Source organism: Diorhabda carinulata, chromosome 1 (assembly GCF_026250575.1).
Source record: "Diorhabda carinulata isolate Delta chromosome 1, icDioCari1.1, whole genome shotgun sequence".
NCBI lineage: Eukaryota > Metazoa > Arthropoda > Insecta > Coleoptera > Chrysomelidae > Diorhabda > Diorhabda carinulata.
Window position 1 is genome coordinate 2436237 of NC_079460.1, and position 24106 is coordinate 2460342.

General features: G+C 32.4%; 1 protein-coding gene across 4 annotated transcripts in view; it reads left to right on the plus strand.

The window, feature by feature from the left end:
- LOC130901464 (uncharacterized) overlaps positions 1-24106 on the plus strand; it is a 92571-nt gene that overhangs the window by 19346 nt on the left and 49119 nt on the right. Inside the window, exon 3 of one of the 4 annotated variants that reach the window (XM_057812894.1) lies at positions 17-2424. The exons of 1 other annotated variant lie outside the window; for it this stretch is intronic. In XM_057812894.1, coding sequence (XP_057668877.1) covers positions 2316-2424 — 109 coding nt within the window. In that variant the 5' untranslated portion in view covers positions 17-2315. Of the gene's footprint in view, positions 1-16; positions 2425-9990; positions 10209-24106 lie in introns of those variants that run through there. 2 more of the 4 variants (XM_057812886.1, XM_057812911.1) reach the window with 2 other exon arrangements.

The window sequence follows — 24106 nt, forward strand, 5'->3', positions numbered from 1 at the left end:
TACTCCAATATTACAGAATTCAGTACAATACTTTAGTATCAAGATACTTAAAAAGATAGGAAAAAAATGGTTTTTGGAGATTTGTATACAGTGGATGTATCATCATCTTGGTAAACGATGGAATAGAATATAATAGACCAAAATGACAGATCGCTGTCTCGTATTCAAAACATCATATCGAAGACGATTTACGGAATACTGACTTTTCATTGGTTGACACTTCGGTTTTTACAATCAAACAATAGTTAACGCTGGTTTTGACACCTCTCCATTTTTTATTGTGAGGCCAGTGAGAAAGACATGCTCCAGATAGATTCCGCATGCCATCTTCCATAAAGCAGGTCATACAGCTATATGGAGAAGAAACACATCGATTCAATGTCTCATTGTCCGTATTCATCAGATTTATCACCTAATAACTCCTTCTTCTGCCTGTCCACTATTACACAAAAGATGCGTGGATATCTCGAAAAGTTGTTGAAATCTTTCAAAACCATGTTTCTACGTTTCTAAGAATGGAAAAGATGTTACATGAATTGGTTTGTGCGTTTGCAAAAATGTATAGACTCTAAGGGTGAGTATTTCGAAAAGCAATAGAACACTTTGTCTCAAACTTATTCGTTTTACTTTTTGTATAATCTGAGAAGACAACCCTTCTTAGTTTCCATAATATTTCTTATGTTATCTGGCATAATTTTACACAAATCAATTTTCATTCATATATAAAGGAAACTGCTTTAGTTGCAAAACCAAAAAACCGGGGAAAACTCACGTAAACATTTTTTTTCATCGATATGTCACAGTAGATAAAACTTATGCATCATTACGAGGTTTAGCTATTAAATAACGAGACTGGTGACAAAATATTTTACTTATGTATTTATATACATATACTTTATGTATATTTATTTATTATCACCTTTAATATATACCCCTCACATATATTTGTCAATTCTTTTAGATTTAGCAATCGTTCGAATATTTAGCCGACGGTAAGGTCGAAAAGGATTACTGACTTTTTCGATATTATCCGACATTTTGAAAAAAACTTGAACCACTCAAAAACACGTTAACTCGTCAAACATATATTGCCATACACTTTTTTCAAGAAATTAGTTTCAGTTGTAGTTTCATGTGAGATTTCAGAATAATCAATTGCTACAATTTTAGGCTTTAGGCTAAACAGTTGGCAGCTGCTAACCTTTGGCGCATGCGTATGTTTCTGCAGCTCGTCTTAATAACTTAATAGCCACACCTTGTATACGCCAGAAAGATACGGTCGAAAAATAGATTTATCCGAGGAGCATGCTTCCAAAGAAGCAAAAACAGTTTTTTGGCAAAGGTCAAGGCGATAACTGGTCAGTGTTTGTTAACAAGTTTTGATGCCGAATTTAAGAAAAAACGACTTTATTTGATGAAGAAAAGTGTTTCGTTCCATGACAATAATACTCATGTCCATTCCTCCGCTATTGTTGCACGAAAATTACTCCCATTGTGTAACTATTTATTTCTTCATTTATCATATTCACCTGATCTGACTTTTTCCGATTATTCTCTAGTGACTGGTAAAAAACGATTTCAAACAAATGGAGAGTGTTAAAATTTTTTTTTAATCGTTTGAAAAAAATTGGTACTTGCTGAATAAAATGTGTAAAGTGAAAAGGATTTTGTTGGAAAAAACATTTTTTCATAGTAAAGTAACTTTTTCTCCCAATATCCGTCGTAAATATCAAACTAATAAAATTTTTAATTATTAAACGCACAATTCTCAGTACAATTTAATCAACCCTTTCCTCCTAACAAAATTTTCTGTTGTTTTTAAAATGAATGGGTGAATTTGAATGTGACACATAATGATATTTATTATCTAATTGAGCCTTGTGCCCTTTTCCTACATGTATGTAGCTCCCATAACTCTATATGTAAATAACAGAGCTCTTCTTGTCGCTCAGTTCATCTCTTTCGTCTCAGATATCGCTGGCGAGTTAAAAATGGCGGCAGCGTCGCGATGTCCTCTCTTGTGCCGACGCCAACATCGATTTTGTGGGTGTCATGCGCATGCTACGCGAGTCGAATCACAAACTACAGATTCTCCTCGTCCAACAACCAACACATATCCACAGACTAGCCTCTTAAACATATCAAATCCTTTCCGACCAAAAAATTTTTAAAATAAAAAAATAAATCAAATATTCAAAATGTAGTTTTTTTTTCTTTGAAACCTAAAGTGGCGTATTCATTTGGATATGTTTCGGTTTTTCGCGTTTTCCGTGACTTAGTGACTTAGTGGGTTTTTATAGTGAAACAATTTGAACATGATGTTGGGAAATAGAGGACCAGGACCCCCATGGACGCTTTTGGTTCTATTTTGTGTTCTTTTCGCTATTCTACCATCAGATGTAAATGCGGAGAAAACTAAAAAATGTAAGTAACATATTTATATTATATTAATACTAATTCATAAAAAACTTTATATTTAGTAATTAATAATGTCGTAATCAATTTCAATCGTATTAAAATTTGTCTTTTATGCACAACCACTACCACTAGTAAAACGAAAATACTATTTCGTTGATTTACGTTTACTACAACTGCTGTTTGGATATTTGTCCTTGAGCCCTTCCAGGTTGTAATATTGAAAATAAATAAATATGTACAATATGTTAATACTAATCATTGTATTCGATATTTAACACTATATATAACAGAGATAAATAAATGTAAATATGTACTCATTAATTATTATCTCATCCGAAATTGGTTTTTGTATCATTTGTCATTTATTTATTATTTTTAAATCGAAAATCCAAAAATGTTTCTCGTAGAAAAATCTTCTGCAATTTTCCTGACACAGCCTCATATCTAAATAATAATAGAATTGATTCTACCAATAATCTATCTTTTTTATCAGTTCTTACCACTTCTTTCTGTCTTATCTTCGAATATTTTCCACTACTTACTCTTAGATCACTCATAATTTTCTCTTATAACTCATAAACTTTCTCCATTACTTATTTGGTAACATCTTATTATCTTATCTACTTTGTTATTGTATTTAACCTTTGTTATGAGTTATACTGATTTTCCCCTACCCTTTCTTCTATTTCTTTTCATATTCTTATATCCTGTTCATTACAAATAAACGAATTTTATGTAAATGTCTTCTACGGCTTCTACCTATGCATCAAATTATTTGTATTTTCTTGTTCTACTTCCTATTCCCTTACTTATATCTATCTCCCTTTACCACTATAGTGCTGTATCTCTCACATCTCTACTTCAAATTATATATGATTTCACTCCACTTTCCCCCAATTATCATTGATTAGGCCAATGCACTCTCCAACTTAAAAACACACAATTTTTATTATCTTTCACATGTTTTGTTACTTTTTTATTCACTTATTTCTTTGTACATTGATCTTATTATCAACTTTATATCTCAAGATATTCATGCTCAGCCACGCCATAAACTGCGTCGTACATTTTTTCAAGAGAATATACCTAGTAGAAAAATATGTGACTCAAAGGGTTTGATATATTTAAATAAATAGACAAGTGACACTTGGCAAAAAAATTGTATGAAATGAAATAACATGTTTTCAGTAGCAGTAGTAGTATTTTTTTAATGCATGATTTCAAATATGCCTGTGATCCGTCCTGTACTAAAATTACCCATTGTTTTCTCTTCATAGAGAAAATAATTTGATGGCTAGATTATTCTTTGGGATGAGTATATTATTGAGGATTTGAAAGGCGATACTATAAATTGGAATCAATAATATGTATTTTAAAAAAATTATTCCAACCCAATATCGGCCATTATTCATATTTAAGCACAATTACGTTGATATTACCTTGCAAAATTGGATCTTTCCGATAGCTTAGATACCAAGTATATACTCAACACACTAGTACCACTACATCAATTAATTTTACTTCGGTCTCTGAAGACGATAACTAAGTAATCGAAATGTGTGGCAAAGAGTGTAATTGTGTTTGTGCAGTGGTAGTAAATAGTGTGATAAGTATGATTGTTCCAGAATTTCAGAAATTCTAACTTATACCGAATCTATAGTATACTAATTAAAAATTTATCTTTTTTATGTTTAGATCTAACAAAAATTTCCATTGAATATTTTGAACCGATTTTTAGATATAAAAATGTTATTTAATTATATTCTTTGATATTTTGACACAATACAATGTAACTTCTAAATGTACCATTAAAATTTTTAAAATCTGATGAAGTAGAGACTATTAGGTATGCAACCTGTTTGACAGGAACGTTTAAAACTATTAAATATGCAACCTGTTTGGTAGCAACGAATTTTCAGTTTGCTGCCAAATATTTAACCGATTTATTTAAAGTTGTCGTTGTCAACTTTCTGAGTTGTTTAACTTCGATTCACAATAATTGAAACCAACAAACGGCAACTCCAAATATTCAGAAGTTTTCCTTTATACAACTGTAATATTAATTAGACGAGTGGGTGTACTTCATAGGATTTGTTTCAAGTTGGCTTCTGGTTTAGTTAAACTGCATTCTCTGATATAGCAGGGTTCTATCAAATTTTACAATAGTTGAAAAGTTCGTTATTACTGTTGAGTATAATATTACTAGAGAAATGGTTATGCTTTCAAAAAGACTCGAGAAATTTCAGATGCAGTTCATTAAAATTTAAACACGGACACAGAGAAACCCAAGGACAGGTTTAAAAGTTTCGTTAAATATTGTTTTTAAAGTTCACACAGACGCAAGTTTAATTCAATTAAACTGGTTGTGTATGATGTTATTGTAATTCAGAAAACGGCCAGATTTAGTAAATACTTTTATAATATAATTACGCAGATTGGAAATGTCAAGTCATATTTTGATGAAGACATTAATAGGTCGCAACGTCAATTTTTTACTTATTTTTTGAAACTAATTTTAGAAGAGAGAGACAGAGAGAGGGAGGAATGCTTTATTGCCGAAAAATTGTTACAATTTATAGACAACAGCTTATAAAAATTTAAAAACAAACATAAAAATAACTAAATAAAGATACAAATAAAATGATATTTCAAAAGGTGTTATAGATTTGATTTCAATTGGCAAGTGATTGTGCATTTTCTTTGCATTGTAAAATATTGAGCCTTTAACTAATTCTGAACGTGGAGTAGGTAGGTAAAGGTCGTGTTTCGCGTTTCTGGTTAGCCGGATAGGATAGAAGTGGATAGCCGTGCAAAGATCTTTCTGGAATTGGAGAAGCGTGCTTACGAATTAGGCAAACGGATTTGAAGATGAATAAGGAAGAGTCTGAATTTTTAATCTTTCAAAAAAGTCCCTGCAGTGAGCCCTGCTGTTTAATCCGAGTAAATATCTAACAGCTTTTTTGTAGTTTGATATTCGCTCAAATTGAGTTGCACCACATGTACCCCAAAGGGAAGGGCATATCGGAAATGTTTCTCAAAAAGGGCATAATAAACTGTTAAGGGGATGGATAAGTTCAATTCTTTGGAGACTGATCTCAGCGCAAAGCAAGAGGAACTTATTTTTATAGATAAGGCGGCAATATGTAACTCTGATTTCAAGGAATTGTTCACAACAAGCCCCAAGAATTTTACAGATTCAACGACATCAATGGTGGTGTTATTTAATAAAAAAATTTCAATGTATTTTTATATGATAAAACTTTGGTTTTAGAAACGTTGAGACAGAGAAGATTAGAATCGTACCATGATTTAAGGGAGATTAGGTCACTAATTATGGTCCTATGAAGTGCTGTGAGATCAGGGTTGCTCCAAGAGAAACTAGTGTCGTCTGCAAATAGACATATTATCACTGATGTCTAGATATGTGATGTCGTCTATAACCAGAAGAAACAAAATAGGGCATAGTACTGAACCTCAGGGCACTCCACATTCTATCATTATATCAACCTTTACTAGCTCACTTCTTTTGGTAAGGTATGACTTGAGCCACGCGAGAGGTATTCCCCTGAAACCGTAGTACTGCAATTTGTTGATTAGAATATTATGATTAACACAATCGAAAGAAAAATTACAAAAAGTTGTTGCAGTGGAGTGATGGCTAGAGCATCATTTGTGTATTTGTTACTTAAATACCCAAATTGATGGGTAGTAAGTATCCTATATTTAAACAGAAATTATAAAAGCCTATTTTTGACCAATCTTCTTGTCTTAGGACAATTGGGAAAATGCTATTTTCAAATGAAACGTTACTTAAAGTGGTAAGATGATTTACTGTGCAATCGGGCAGACTCAAAAACACTTTTGATGTAAGTTCATCAGTTCCAGATGATTATTTATTAAGAAACTGTAACCAAGCATTAGCATAAGGGAGATATGAAAGGAGTTATAGAATTTGATAAATTTTTGGCTACATTCAATTTATATCAAATAAATCTAAAATCTAGAGGATTTCTTAGGAAAAACATGTAGAAAGGTTTAAGAAGTAAAACGTTTTTTTACCCGAATTTAACAAAGTGATAGATATGTAAAAAACGGACATATGAAATTGATTTTTAATATACCACAGAACTCATTTACTGTAGTATTCAGTTTAATTTAAAACCACATTTTACAAATTTCAGCCTTCAACGTTCAAAAAAATAACCTGGTTTTGAGCTACTTTTGACGCTTCTTTTTCTAATAATTTGTTTTCATTCACCCTTTTTAATTTTTCTGGCGCAAAATTTTACCTCCCAAACTAAAAATTTTTCTTGTGTTCATCACTTGCCAAGTTGAAATCATGCATGTTTTTTGTTTTTTATCCCTTCTATTACTGCTGAGGACGGCTTGTCTTACAATAACAGGTGCAACAAAATTATAATAATAAGTCAACAGCAATGGACAAATGCAGATATTGCTGTCCATGAGACCCATGGGTATTCTACACTGATGGACAACGTAACTACCGTAATGCAAAGATATTTATCGTATCAGATAGCAGAGCAGCAACAAGCACTTGACTCTTATAAAATTGAGTCATTCAATCTTTGAACTCACTAGAAGCAAACAACAAATTTACTTTAATGTGAGTGGTGTGATGAACAAGCTGATCACCTGGCAAAGAAAGGCGAGACAACTCCTTTCCTAGTCCCACAATATTTTCATAGTTTTCTCAAAAAACCATCAAGAGAGAATAAATCGGAAACATAGACATAAGACCCCAGATATGAAACACTCGAAGATATTTCTTTATTATTCTACCAATTCGTTTCAGTTAGTCCTTGTAAACAAATGCAAACAAAAGAAGTAAGCCGCAGAGCCGCTAGATAGAATTTGCTCAGGTACACATTAGATCAATGGGTCAAAATGTTGGCGAGGTTTATTCATGACCTTCACACCGTAGTTCATCTAATCTAATCCTTTCTATTATTATTATTCACCTCATCTTCATACATTTGACTTGAAGAGAAACTATAAATATATAATGAAACTGGGATAATAATGGTCTGGGAACTGGAAGAACTATAAAAGGGTCGGAATGAGAGACTAATAAAGATTGCAAAAGATGCGATATGCGAGGAAAGCAATATAAATACGGAGAATATTTGGTCATCAAAGTTTAAATGTCACTGATTGATATTGTCATAACGTAGTGCATTAAACTTACTCTGCAATTAAATACTGGTTAAATATTTTAAATTAGATTTTGGAATTTGGGGCGGTGTTAAAGCTTAAGTGTTACTCGTGAAAAATCTCCATAGAAATAATTAACAATCCTTTAGATTATCCTTACTGAAACAACAATGTCGCTTTTGTAAATTCATGGAATATCACAGTAATAAGCAGCTTCTGCTTTTCATACCCCAAATACCGTTACCCTCTCAAGTTCAGAATCTTGTAGATAGGGATCAAAGGGCGCAAATTTTGAGTGGAATTTACCGACAGGGTGTTTAGTCCTCAACGTGGCTGTTGGTTAGGGGTAATTCCGCTTATTTAGAAAGGGCTCTTATCACATTCTGAGTTAAATATAAAAATTTTTCTTAGAAAAATTCAAATTCGCAAGGAAATAACTCCAGTAACTAATCTCCATTATACAGGTTTCTCTCCTCGACTTGTTATCTCCATACATGCGTTTTAAGTATGGATTTTTATAGTAGGATCTTGAAAAATGTATTCTAGCGTCAAGTGCTTTAAGGATAGTTGTGAAGTGGAAAGGTTTCTTCAAGCATCACAATTAAGTGATCTGTATTAGTTTCATGGCTATCAAGTCGCCATTTTCTTGAATATTCAACTATTGTGTTGGATTTGAACCGGAGATTTTGTCAAACAAACAAAATCATTGACTTTGTATATAATGCTCGTGCTGCGGTATCATGAGCGTTGGTAGATATTGTTGTTATGTTATTTACTGATACAAGAATTACAGGGTGTTTCAGTAAGAAGGTCTCTCGGGTATATAAAGCTGTTAAATACTAGTTAGCAGCTTTCAAGTAAGTTAAATTAATCAAGACCTAATTAGTAAAAGAATAGGGACCGCATATCGATATCTTCTCTTTTAAAGCATACTAGTGATCAAAACTTTCGGAGCACAACTGGATTTAAAAAAATCAAATACCGCTCTTTAGCGTATATATTACTCATTAAGTGAAGTTTTAATTACAAGAGTTGTTTTAAAGAAGACCATAAGTTAGTGTAGAATAAGAGTTATGTTCATACTCAACCCGACGCCCTATTTGAGTAGCAAAGAGAAGAAGAGGTTCGTTCTAGCCCATCAAAAACTGTCTTGGTACAATTCTGCGCGATAGAGATTACGTGTTCCAACCGGGCAGTTAGCGTTATACGAATGATTTTGTTTTTTAATCCAACCAACTTAGGTATCGTTTGTTTCCGTTTCCGCGACGGTCTTTTCGATATTTGCTTCATAGCAAGTACTGTTACCAGAACAGTGCATAGCCGGAAATTGCGCAGAATATATCAATTTTCAAGAACGAACAAACCTACGATTATAGTTTCTTATCAAGTTCTTAAATAGGTTGAACACACTGTTTACACTTTTTTTAATAGAGAGAGAGAGTAATAAAATGACTTTAAATATTATTTATATTTCAATAATTTTGTACATATTTGTATAACATTTGTATGAATATAATGAATATATCGGGTGTATACTTATATTTTCACTTATTTAAACTGCTTACAAACAGCTGAAACTAAATAGGTGCAATTTTTTCTGAAATGTTTCTTCAAGGCATGAAGAGCATTGCAATTTGCAAGTTGCAACTAAATTAATCTGTCAAGAATACAGTATTTAGGCCTTTTTACTATATGGAAAACCCTAGAATCGTATTTTAGGTGCAACTTGTCGGAAAGAGATTCTTGGTATTGAAACAGAACAAATTTTCTTTAATTGGCAAAAGGGACTTATAGATGTTACGGTTATGTATCCTTAATACACAGGGCTTTTGGCCTGTCTTAACCTTTTTCTATTATTCTGAACAGCTTATAGTTATAAAAGACCAATAACAGTTCCAAAGCATCTACGATCTAAGGTAAATTCATGAAAATTTTGGGCAATATTTAGATTATTCTGTAGTAATATTTGAAACAACCTTACTAAGTTTTGGATCAGGTTTTATTATTCTCTCGTACATAAAAACTGGACTATAAAACAACACCAGCACTCTCAATGTGGTCACATTCAGTCTCTGAAGACGATAATTTGATTATCGGAACTGTATACAAATAATTTCTGGTGTTTTTTTTTGAGATGTTAATTGTTATAATATTTTCCCGCAGCTGTACTGTAAACGGCTTCTGATATATGACCAAGAGCAATTTTTATTGGGACACCCTGTACTATACCACACCCAGTACACTTGAAAATTCAAATATGCAGTATATTCAATATGTCGAATCTAGTTGATTTTTTCACACCGTGTATCAACTAAAAATACAGAGTATAATATTACGAGTATTATATAACACATATTTAAATTATAAATAGAAGTCAAACTTTGGGATTGTTCTTTAAATTCAATAAAAGCACCGATTAAAATTACTTAAACTTTCCAGGTAAACGGGTTAGCAATAAAAAAACTAATTCTCTTCTGTTGAGAACAATTATAAAACGTCAAACAAAACGTGGAGATTGCAAAACTTTCAGAAATTGCATTAAAAGTTATTCGAACGAAATTTCCGAGATGGTTTCTTCCATTTTTACAGCCCCCATAAAAAGGAGAAAAAGTTTCTAAGTAGGTAGCTATTATATTATTTGCTGATTCTTCTCACGTAAACAAGATTACATTTCTTTTGAAATTAATCTTTTGTCGTTAAACTACTATTATAACTTTGATAGAGGTGTTAAGGGAAGTATTTTTCTAATTAAAAAGGAAGTTTCCTGAGAGTTTTATGAAAATGAGAAAACTTATTAATATTGAGAATATACGTATTTGTTCAGAGATGACTATTAACAACGTACCTATCACCTATGTTACCTCCATTTTTGTCCTCATTTTACAAGCAATATTTGTAAAGTTAGTACCGTTTTCAAAAAAAAAAACAAGTGAATAAGTTCCAGAATTAATTTATTTACTAAGGCTATTCATTCAATAAAATAAACTCACTTGCACTCGAGTAGTTTGCGTGGTGCCTGCCGTTTTGAAATGCTTGTAGATATTGGTCTCGAACTTGTAGATTATAATGTTCGTGAAAGACGTACTTCTCCAAGTAGAGTCCTGATACAGTTCCGTTCAAGTGCAAAAACAAAATAAATGGTAGTCGCTCGGTGCTTGATCGGCAATGTATGACGGCTGGTGCAAGTTTCCCATCCAATAGAAATATGGAAATTTTGCATCCCGCTTCTTCCACACTAAAAGGTCATCTACCTGCTATCTGGTCGAATTTACTATCGCTGTATTTGTCTACTTTTTGGAATAATGACCGAAGGGTGTTTACTTCCTTGTTCATCATGAATCTTTGTGGGGGAGTAATGTTTTACGATACCATTTGGCGATGACTGTTAGCGGCTTTAAAGTTTTTAGTACTGAAAAACATATCTCAGTACGTATTTCGCAATCGTTGGGATTCTCAATGGGTGGTTGATATTTAAAATCACGTAACTAGATGTAGACTTGATCGTATGGTTCCGTAATGGCGGACATACACCTTTATATCAGTAACACGGACAAATTGAAAAGTTAATACAAATTTACATTATTTCTCATTTCAATCATATAAGAGATATTTTCTCTACAATTTTCTGCAAAGTCAGTATCAGCTGTTTCTGTAAAAAAGTGACTTTCATGCTTGGTGGGTCAGCTCAAGGAACGGTATATCTTCTAATTTAGCTTATATAATTTTTCTACGTGTAATTTTATAAAATACGTTCTTGGTATATGATCTACCCTTTGTGCTTTTTACACTTCTAACTCTAACAACCCCTTCAGTGAGGTGACTAAGTTCGTGATTCATCCTTTTCATGACGTAAATCCTCTTCTCCCTTGCATTTCATAGAATTTGATGAATTTCTAAAAATATGGAGATATGGGATAAATACGAAGTGCAATGAACAGGAGCAAAATAATGGAAAGTTAATTTTTGATAATAATTTAATGTAGTTTTCCTAATTACGTGAACATCTTATTTTCATCTGATGCGGTTTCCTACGTGCTCATTTTTTGTGCAAATTACTTCTTCAATATTTTATGAGAGACTGAGTTTCTGTAATTTATCTCATTATTTTTTTGCATCTGAAACTAAAAACAAAACTAAAATATTATGATATTCTACAAGATATATTTACACACATTGGGTACTTCCCAAACGTCTAATTTACTCGATTTATCCTTTTTTTCTTCGCCTTGCGGGACTACAATAAATGGACTAGGAAGTTCCGATTTCAATTAGATTTCGTTCTGAGTGCAGCACTGGAGACATTACAAACTCATTGATTAGAAAATAAACTGTTACTAGTCAGGTCAGAAGTCAATCCCAAGATAGCAAATTAGAATGGGAGAAGTTAGGTAGTAAATTCAAGTTAGAATGTGCTTTCACTGCTTTTGATTTTCTGAGATTACATCGAAACAAATGAAGTTCAAATTTAGAACAGATTTCGACACAGCGAATATTACTTTGTGTCCTTTATACTCTCTATATATTTATTTTTATAAGTTCAACTGTCAAATTAAGTAGTGTTCTTGTTAATTCTTGTTTTCACAAGAAAATTCTGCGATTTTAGGTTTGCTAATTAACCAATAAAGTAGCAGACAAAAGAATAGAATAGTCTATAGTCTATTTCAGAAAGGTATAGAGCAATAAAATGGGGAATTCCGTCCATTTCGGCTCAATTTAGGTGTCGGCCATAGGTGTAGGTCTTGAAATATTGTGTAGGGATTACTTAGGTAGTAGATTATACAGTTACCTTTTGCGTTTAACAGGTACCGTTTAACCTTCTATTAGTGCCTCTGCCTAATTCCAACCCTATTTCAGATCAGGCTTAACCATGCACCGTAAGGGCGTTACCCAAAATTTTTAGACCTTTATAAGTATATTTGTTTAGTTTAACGCATCAGTATTCGCTTTTAAGCCATAAATAGTGTCCACGGTTTTATAAGATTAGTGATAAAATGACGACATTTACACCAACGAAAAGATATTCCAATTCTCCACTATCAGTGGATGAAAAACTTATTATTTTGAATGTACACAATTACCCGAAATTTACTGTACAAGAAACTGACGACCGATGTTCCCGAATGACTGGAGTTGGAAAGTTCACCGTTTTTAAATTATAAAGCATAACCGTAAAGCACTTTTACTGGAAAGCGATGAAATTGTTTGGTGGCGACGAAAATACTTAAGGAGTATAAGCAGTACAGAACAGAGCAGAAGAAAATCTTTTATGTTGATGAGACGTGGATTAATGAAGGTTACACTGTATAAAAAATGTGGCAAGACAAAAATATAACCAGTACCCGCCAAGCTTTCATGGAAGACCTGTCAAAGGGTATTAAGGTATCTTCAGGTAAAGGGAAAAGACTAATAATCGTCCATATTGGAAGTGAAGAGGGATTTTGAAAAGAAGGTTTGCTAACCTTTCAGTCGAGCCATACGAGAGATTACCACAAGGACATGAATTCGGATGTTTTTGTAGACTATTTTGGTGAAATGATAAAATATCTTCCGACTGATTCAGTAGTAGTTATGGATAATGTAAGTTATTATTCTCGACGCATAGAAAAGATTCCAACTTCATCTTGGTGAAAACAAGAAATTATTGACTGGTTAACCACTAAATCCTATAGAACTTATATGGACGCAAGAGAAAGGATTTGTAGCAAGTCACAACACGACATTCAAAATGAAAGACGTTAAATTACTGTTTGATCAAGCCTTTAAGGAGGTAATATCAGAGAACTTGCGAAAATCAGTCCAGCATGTCATTAAAGAAGAGATGAAAAACTTGACTACTTGATCGATGGGATCGCCGACCCGTTAATTAAATCGTTAAGAGGAGATAACAGTTCCTCAGATGACGAAGAATATTATGATTCTTTTTAATTTAATTTCTGTATAATGTATTTTTTGTATAATATTCAATAAAAAATAAGTGTACCTAATACTATGTACATTATGCCTAATTTTTATTCTGTTAAAATAAAATTCTTTCATTTTTACGAGTATCCTACCGGCACGCCTTTGGCACACTATTTTCAGTGTGTATTTTCATAGAGAAATTTACAATGAAATCAATGCCAAACTGTGAAAGTAGCTTAAATATTCGTTGGGTCATTCTGTGGTCTCTTTGCATACCTAATGAGGTTTTATCACTCTATACCTTTCTGAAATAAACTATAGCACACAAGAGGTTTTTAAATCGTAATTCAAAAATATGGAAATCAGAATATGGTGGACTTTGGAACTAAGCTGGTTTTTTGATATTTTCATTATTTTAATCGACAAAAATTGCTTAGCTCAATGCAAAGAGAATTAACTATTCTAATTGCTCAATCAATGCTAAAAACTTCCGCTTGTTTACAATTGATTTTAGATATTTTTCAATAAAAATTTTTGAAATAAAGGCTCTCTTTAAGTAATATCATTTCTACATAACCTCGAAATAAGAAACTTTTCTCTATGTATTGAGCCTACTAATTAGTAAATTCTTCTTGAGGTTAAAGAAGCAGTTACATAACATAACATTGTATTGGATTTATTCTTATTTTTATTGCTCCATGGAAATAAAGAAAAATTCATTTAACTAGGAGAAGAAATACAATATTTGTAATTAAATAATGAAAAAAACACCTTTTGTATTTAGATCAATGATTTTCCAACTCCTAGTATATTCTAACTATGAATAACTAATTCTTGTTTTATTTTTTTGAAGAAAATATTTCACTTACGAAGAGTTCCACATTCAAATACGAAATAAGAAACTTAGATCACTCTAAATAAAACTCAGGTACTTTCAAACTACATTTATACAAATCAATGATAGTTGTGCAACCGTCCTAGAAGTCTAGAATAATTATCACACAGAAGAAATTAAAAAAATATCGATGACGTATCAAATAAAGAAATGATTAGTTAGCTTGTCCCAAAAAGAAGAACACTAAACATGAGGTTAGATAATAGAAACTTCTGATTCGGTTTTATCACTCGAAATACAATGTGGAATAAAATCGATCAAGCCGGAAGTGAACCTTTTAGAATTTCTTAACAAAACCTGTTTTCCCACAGCAGACGTAAAATCAATAGCAGTATTGTTCTCAATCTTTCCTTGACTCCGCTTTACCGCAGTTGGACAGAGCAATGACTGATTACATGTTGGATATCTAAATGCACAACAGAAATATATTCCTAAAGGTAGGAATAGTGGAATATGGTAGCTTCGAACAAACAAAGAACTTGAATGATGCTATAAGTTTCAAATTTTATTTAGTATAATTTTTACACTTGCTATGCGGCAACTGGAATACAAATTCGATTTCAACTGTACGTGTGTGATGGAAAGTAAATGGCTTTATAACAAGTCTATTATGTACAAAAATTTTTGAATGATTTTACCTTAATATCAATTTAACTGTTTGAGTTTTTGTTTTGTGATTGTATTTACTGCATTTATAAACAAAATTTCATTGAGAGCACGAGCTATTTTATAGACGGTTTAAGCATTCCAATAATGTAATGCATTTATTTTCATACCTTTACAAAAATTAGACATATTTTACAGATGACTGAAATAAATTTATTATACTCAACGACTCTTACTTATCAGTAGTGTGCGTGACGAAAACGACATCTGATAGTTACATAAAATCATGCTCTCCAATAGTACGATAAATGTATAGAAAATAAAAGTCTTAAAAAATAATTTGGAAATTGATATGCATTACAACACAATGTCATTGTTGAAAAGGTGATGGAAAGTTATTATGATAATAAAGGTAGTAGGTTTTAAATAAATATCTATAAAATTTTTTTTAGAATCCTCTAAGGTTAACCGGTACTTCCAAAACAACGACAGGTTTCAAAATAAGCGTTATGATGTTCTATACATTGTTAACGTGGTTTTTGTGAACTACTCTGATTATTATATTTCCTCATTGTCTAATCTATAACGAATATCACTATGAAATTGATGAGCTATAACACCAATATTGTGTAAAATATTCAAAATAAATTGGAAAGTATGAATGTACGGATAATATTTTCGTTTTACGTTGGCCAGTGTATAATTCACTAGTGATTTAATTACCATGCAATGGAACGGAAAAAAATTGATTATCTTATACTTAGGGTAAATTATTTTATCTCAAAATGCAGCTTGTCGGCTGTATAAGCAAAAGGGGCCGTTGCACCCTCAACCCCATGTCTCTGTTTACACCCCATCTAACCACCTCAAATCGAATAAAGCGCGCGTGAGAGAACGCGGGAGTGAGACAGAGACAGTAGAAATCAGCTCTCGATCGCTGGCTAGATAAATTAACAGCAATTTTGTAGAGGAACGTGGTTGGCTTGGTCACATATTGTATTTATGTCGATTCACTTGTTTTGTGTTTAATGGATGGTGTTTTAACATCAATAAAGGATGTGGCAGTCTCTACTCAAGATCTGCTTGAATTTACTCGTTTAATTGGATCTTCGGTATTCGTTTAGAAAGAGATACTTTAGTATACGAGTTATTCAAATAATAAATGGATAGACATTTTTCTAATTAACCTTAGAACCACAACGTGGAATAACTGAAACAAGACCACAACATGGAGCTGCCGGTGACCCATTTTCAAAGTCACTTTACTCAAATAGTTAAAAACAATGCACCCATTTTTATTAAGCTTCTAAATATTTATATATTTTGCTAAAATTTTGTATAAAGATGAACCATAAAATGAAATAGAAATATTCATAAGTGACAATATGGAAAGCGAATATTTTTTAAAATAAAAAGAAATAATCTCAAATTTTGTATAAAGCATTAAAGATTAAGCTTTACAGTTTTTACAAATGTCAAAGCGATGCCTTGCGCATATATTTCTTGGGCAATATGACGTCCTTTTCGAGATTGCTTCAATTGTCTGGGAAAACTTTGATTTTCTGCTCTTTTTCCATATAATTTTCTACTAAAACATCAGCTTAACCATGAACGATACTGTAAATATCTGAGTAAATGATTAGATTCATCTTACAGATTGCTTTTTCCTCTTTGAACCACTTTGTCCATTTAGAGACGCATGTTTTGACAAAAAATGTTCTCCATACATCAACAGCTTTCGGGAAGGTTCCGTTTGATTTATCTAAAAATTGAATCAAGACACGTTGTTAATATGAGTCATTTCCACGATACGACTGAAATAGCCTTTTAGAAAAGCAAACACAAACCATGTCCTTGGTCTTGATATGCCACTCTAGCCAGATAAAGTTTTAGTGCTAATATGGCGTTGATCTTTAATGGTATCCAAAGTAAGTTCTACATCTCGCACGATCATTTGAACAGGACGTTATCGATTAACACTAGAAAACTTTCCCGTGTTTCGGCATTAGGAAATGTCTCTCTGTGAGGATGCGATTAGGAAACTTCCTCTGATATTTTTCCACTCTTGTTCTACAGCTTACATCAGAAAAACCTAAAAACACCAATAAAATATCGACGTGTCCGCTAAATTAGAATTTTCCACTCAGTTAAAAAAATTATTACAATTCAATTTTGATGTACAAATTCTTGATTTTTCTGTATTTTTTCGAATAACATCTCTTTGGTTATTCGACTTTTCCTTGAAAATGGCAGTTTTATGAAAAAGTTTCAGTAAAAAATTTCCCATATTTTCTCTATATGGGATTACCCCCAATCGTCATATTCTATTTATACGTCTCTGCTCTTTGTCGGCTCTTATACGGAACACCCTGCAGTTATTCACCACACCTTGTATATTTTGGATAATCAAAATAAAATTTCCAAAATATAATGTATCGATAACTCTTCTCATTACTTTTTGAAGAGATGGAGATAATACTTTTTTAATAAAATTATAATCACCCCCAACTTATTTATGATCATAAATTCTGTAAAAAAAAGATATCATTTAATGAAGTACGCCTATTGGATGTTCCACTTGGCAATAAAAAAATAGATGATTCATGAATATAAAAAATGATAATTTGCTGATAACTTCTCCACTCCCTCGTTGCACCACGCCCTTAGCATTTTCTTAAAAAATATACCCCATTATCGAGAAAAGGCTCAAGAGAGAGCAGCTCTATCATTCGATATCGAGAGTTTTATTTTCAATGAATATGAAATTTAGCTGAATGAAGTTTGTTCGCACCCTATCTCGATCAATAGCTACCCAATCAGAAGAGGAGTCTCGACAGTCTCAAGAGAGAAGAGGAAAATAGGAGCTCCCGTGGTTAGCTCACTTTTCAAGACATTGAATGGGGCTTTTTCAACTTAAAATGAATAGAGACAATTGCTTTTCGGGCTATTGTTTTTGAATTAGCGCAACCAATAAACAATAGACTCGTAATATTGGAAGATAAATTGAATGTATAAATGTCAAATTTCGAAGGAATTTCGGTTACCTATTAACCAATTCATGAATTTTGAGTTGCAAGATGACCGATCATATATTAAATCTCTTCGGTTCGTTCGTAGTGAAGAATCTATTAAAAATGAAGTTTGAAACTGATATATTGGAATATAAGAACTTAATCCGGTCCAGCATAGAAAGAAATTTCATAATTAAAAACATCTGTGATTATTTATCAATATAGTCTCCCTTTAAAGCCACACACTTTTCAGAAAGTCTGATTAAAACTTCTTGAGGGTCATAATGTTCGTACACCGTCTGTTTAACCCGTTTAGCCTGTTCATTGTTGATGCAAAATCCTTAACCCCTTAAATCGGCTCTCAGCTTTATGAACAAAAAACAGTCGAACGGAGACAGATCAGGGCTATATGGTGGGTGGGAAATCCCTGTAAAGCCACATTCGTGTACAGTACCCTCCTTGGAAGCAGCCAATTAGTGTGGAATGGAGTATTGTTATGAAGCAAGCGCACAACTCGCCTGATTCTGGCGTGAATTTTTTCAAAAAATTTTTGGTGCAACTACCTTAGTAAGCCTATTTGATTCCTTAAAGTCAATCACAAGATTCCGTCCCAGTCCCAAAATATGGTAGTCATCACTGACTAGTGATTTTCGTGAATTACTTGTTTGACACACTTTCCGATATGACTCCGAGGAATATCTTTGATGTGGGATCATAGTAAAAGTATCATAATTTTAATAGCAGTCACAATTGATTGGATAACACTGGCTGGTTCTCTCGGTGAAGCATTAAACATTGCTCTCAACATTCTACTCGATGCTACTTTTGTAGTGCGCTGAGAATTCGAGGTACCCACCTTGGAATTTTTGTTTAAATGCGCATGTTATTAAGAAACCAGTATGTGCTGCAATTTTTTCCCAGCGGAACAAATTTTTAATCGTTGAGAAAGATGCACACAACTTAAATACATAATTATAAATAAAACAGCAAAATTCAAGTACAAATGTGCAAAATTGAGATTTTTCCGACTTTTTTTTGAAAAAGTCATTTTTATCGTAAAAAAACTCACCATTCGTAAGATATCGTGTTAAACTTTGGAAATTTCATATCTTACATAGCATGCACATATTTCCTCACCACCTATAATGTAATGTATTTGGCGCATTTTTTTAATTTCCCCAGTAGGTATACTCTACGATCTATTCTGAAAGTTCAATCAGATCGTATAATTAAAAGAATAGTACTATTGATTCGAAGTGGAATATGTTGTTTTCTTCTAAATGTTATTGGAATTGATAATTGTCAAACTCGACTTCAACAATTATTTCATCACCTTCACTTTCTTCTTCTTAAAACATTGTTTTATTTGATTAAATATTGGAGAAAATTTAACTCTGACAATTGATACTTACTACAATACAGGTACAAAATATAGTATCAAGCAGTTTTTCCGGAGCAGGAGCCTTATCATTCAATTTCCAGCCTCATTCTTGTGGGTCTATTTCATTGCTTAGCCACACTCGAACTTGATAATACAAAAGATTCAACTGTTGACAGGCAGAAGCAGATCTTGGGAACAAACAATACAACTGTACTGTTTTATTGCTTCATTGCCAATAGAAAACGATGTCGTGTAGAGAAGAGTCAATCTTTGTATATACTTCAATGCATTCAACTGAATCATTCCGGTTCTCGAACAATTTAAATACTGCTGTTTTACTTCTTTTCGAAATTGATGATGTAATTTCGCAACCAGTTACAGCATGTAAAAATAAAATATGAACTCGACATTTTGGTTATGCATATGATGAATTTTTTGTTGATTGTACTCGTAGTATCCAGCAAATCAATATCTTCCCCAACAAAGACAGTTGTTAAACTTTCCAATTGTTCTTGGAATACCAGAAGCTATTAAAACCTCAATTTCGCATATTTGACCTTGGATAATTTTTTTGCAGAAGGAAGATCGACAGAGATTTTTCTGTTTTATATATAATTAAGTATTTAATATGCCAATTTTCAGCTCTAAGTGAATTTTACTGCGTATGTTGACTGGACTATGAGTGCTCGTTCGAAGTCTACTGTAATAAAATGGATAGAAGCAGCAAGAAAAAACTTTTTTCAAAGCTTGTTGAGACTTGTGACTGACGCAAGCATAAAGATTTTTTCGGACGCAATCTATTCATTATATGAGGCCAGAACTTATGGATCGTACTACGTTTAGAAGCCAAATAAAATGTACTTGTGATATTTGTGTAGATACAGTGATTCATTACTGTTTACTGTTCTGGGACTTTTAAGAGTTTTAACAAATTCGTAGATGCGGAACGAACTTTTCTATACTTTCTTCAGGTCTTTAGCTCATTCTATTTTTCTATTTTTTTCTCCTCCGTCTCTTTTTGTTGTTGCGCCATCGACATTCTGATGAACAGTAGTTGTTGAAGGGAATATAACTGTACTGAAATGCCCAATAAACAAAATTAATTACAAATGAGTTTTTATATCATTATTATAGGTAACTACAAAAATTTGTGAATAAAGTTTTTATTCTGTACTTATATATTACTATTTATTGTTTTGTAAGTATCAAAACTATTGGACTTGGTCAAATATCTCCTCGGAGTTGTCCTATTGAATTTAGTTTGCTTTGCGTCTCACACAGTCAAGTGAATATTAATCCAATTGAACTGAAGACACTTAAGTAAGCAAATCGCTTTAGCTTAAAAATTATGAAGCAGAGACTGTTTACAGGACAAAAACCTAAAAAAATGCATATAACAACTCGTAAACATAAGATGAAATAGAATTGTGAGAATAAGCGTAGATCCAATCTTGAAGAAAATAAAGTATAATTAACTAATATAATTATAAGATCAGAAACCCAGTGATATCCATGTGGTATACGAGATTGAGTACCGAAAGGATAATAAACATAACAAGATAGTCGTGGAATCCAGAGGTAGTAACAATATTGGAAAAAAGATAAAAATCATGCAATCAGCAAGCTTGATATTAGTTTGGGTTGTAGAAAATTGACTGTTTCCATTTTAAATTGATTAAGTTTTTCCGAATGAAAACGAACATTGTGTTTCATGCCGTAAGGTATTTTCTTTCTTGTTGAAGTTTGTTATTGCGATTCAACTCAGTTTTAGAACAAACAAGTTGAGTATACAAAGTTATGATTTTCCATCAACAAGGTATGGAGTGTACAAAATTGGATGTATAAAGTATAAAAAGTTAATGACTAGAGCGAAATGAAATTGTATAGGTCTGACAAGCACGAAAAAAATAAAATCAGTAAATCTCCTTCTTATAAAATAAAAGTTCTATATAAGAGCTATAAATTCAGCTTCAGGTATCTAAAAACTTTTTATTTATCTGGATTTCAACAAGTAAATATTCCACCCATGGTTTTCCACTGGAAGATGGAAAACTATGATTTACGCGAAAAAATAAAGAAGCCCGATGAGAAAATTCTTTCGAGGTAGGTTAATTAAATTTCTGAGGACCAATTTTATCATTCTGAGAATTCTCAGAAAAATGTAGAACAATGGCAGAAACGGATTAGAAATTTTTTTCAAATGAAAATAAAGGAAACTCGAACATCAAAAATTAAAATGGCATATCTGAATTGAATAATCCCAGAACAAGGGGAAACAGTTATTTGTGATTGGGAATAAAATCCACATTAATTCATCCAACGTTCCACTGATTTTAATCCTTGTTTTGAACTATGATTTTCTTTGAAAATACGCGGAAACCCCATGAAATGGAGTAATATAAAAAATAAATGAGAATACAGATAGAAGTATTTGAAATATCAGATATTTCAATAGAACGGAAGTTTGTTAACGTTATTCTCCTGTTTCTATCTATATTTCTTCTGATCTCTATTTCAGTATTGTTGTTTACACTGCTCTCTGCTTCTTTCTTATTTTGCTTATTTTCTTCAATTTTATTTATGTATATCTTTCAATTATTCCACTGACTTTTCTATTCCTTTTCTGTAAAATTAATTGTCTTTGTTTTCAAAATGGGGCTTAGCCTTGACAGTCGTTACTTCATAGGAATCAAATCTCTTCACATAGAGCATTTTTTTAATCTCCAAAGAGCCACTAGTCACTGGGAAACTAGACATGGGGAATATGCTAGTTTTCAAGTAATTAGAACCACAGTTTCCGTCGATTTGTAACAGGCTCATGAAGTAAAACCGTGGACAAATGTTTATGTTTTCTGATAATTGTCACCTTACTATGTTTGCTGACAAATGCGTACAGAGCATCGTTGGTGGTCTTCGACCACGTTCAAAGTCAGCATACCATCTAACTGTTGTCGATGGAACAGAGTGAATGATACTTACCAAGTCATTGCTTTGCTTGCATAGTATATTTTAAACCAAAAAACAGTTTTTAATCAATACACTAGACTCAATATTTTAAACAAAAGCAATTGTAGCTTCACTTAACTTTAACCGATCAACTATGGATCAAAGTATGTCAAATTTCAACACGCATATTAGAAAGCCTGGTATTATGAAAAATAAGTGGTGTGGCACTGCCTGTACCAGGCCCAGGAATGGGTGCTAAGTAACATCGGATGGAATTAAAATTCAAAAAGAAGAAGAAAAGATGTGTTTTGTTAACAACTTTGTTTATTATGTCCAACCAAACATATAGTTAATAGCGCAGGTAGCCGAAATAAGCGAAAAATCTATGGAATAAAATACTACTAAGGCTGCTACTTTCGAGAGTTTTCAGATGTATAAATAAAAACAAATATTTATAATACACTTTGGCATGCGTTTGAATCAATTATTTTCGAAGCATTTTTTCCATTCCGATTGAGGTACCTCCAAAACATGTTATATGAACGTATCAATCGCTTCTTGAGGTGTAGAAAAACGTTGATGTCGCAATCTATAAAACTGTGTGAGAGCCCCTATTGTCGTGATGGATTTGTCTTCTGCGATGTGTTTCCTTGAATTTTTCGAAAATTTTGGTAAAAAAATACTAGTGTACCATTCAGAATTGAGCGTTCTACGTTGCTTTAATGTAACTTTCAGTATTTCGACACGAGCTTTTTTTAAGCGATTGTCATGTTATACGGTATCCAGCGTGAACAAATCTTTTTGACAGCCCAGTGTGACCACAATTGAAAACGGAAAACCAGCGAAACACGGTGACTCGAAATAGTGATTCATTACCAAAAGTCGATGCGAGTTGATCGGCACACTGTTGTTGGTTTAGTCCACGTCAAAAGTCATAGAAAATCGTCGCACGAAACAACTCAAATAGCACTCGTATGACAAGTTCTGAGTAGATACGTTCACCATTAAAAACGTCAAACTTTATGATGGCAATGTGAAATGTCAGATTTGACATATTTAAATCAGTGTTACCTTATCTCAAAACTTAATTAACAAGCCTTCTATATTAAGTAAATGAGTATATAGAAAGTCAGAAATGTTTTAAATATCAGATATTTCAATAGAACTCGTGTTTGGTCAGTGAACCAATAAACTATGAATAAGTTAGAACGATTTGAAGGATACATATATCAGACCTCAAAAACATTATCCACAAGCTGAGTAAAGTAAAAATTATTACAATTATTTAATGAAGAAAAAACGAATGACCAAAATATTAGATTCACTTTGGGGTGATAGTAGATACATATTGAGGACGTCCTCCAAATGTGCAGTTAGGGATCTGTAATAGCAGGTAATATATTCCTCTACTTAAAATTCGGTAAAGCGGACAAAAATGCATAATACTAAAATAGTGATAAAAATCTAGCTTATAAAAGAATGTTTATTGCTGGTCCGTTTCTGGATTCGCCTTTTAATTAAATAGCAGATTGGATAGGAATTTTAATATCTGTTGGATATTCATGTTATTAGATATAACCTTTCGAAATGTCACAAGTTTTAATGTTTTTCGCATCGAGAAGAAGAATTTACTCATCCTTCCGCATAAACAGTGTAAAGTGAAGAATATAATAGTGATATTCCCTCTGAGTCAAATATTTTAATTCATTCCTTCTCGTTGTATTTTTTAAGGATACGCGGTCACTTTTGTTCCTGATTCTCCCACTATTTTCTGAT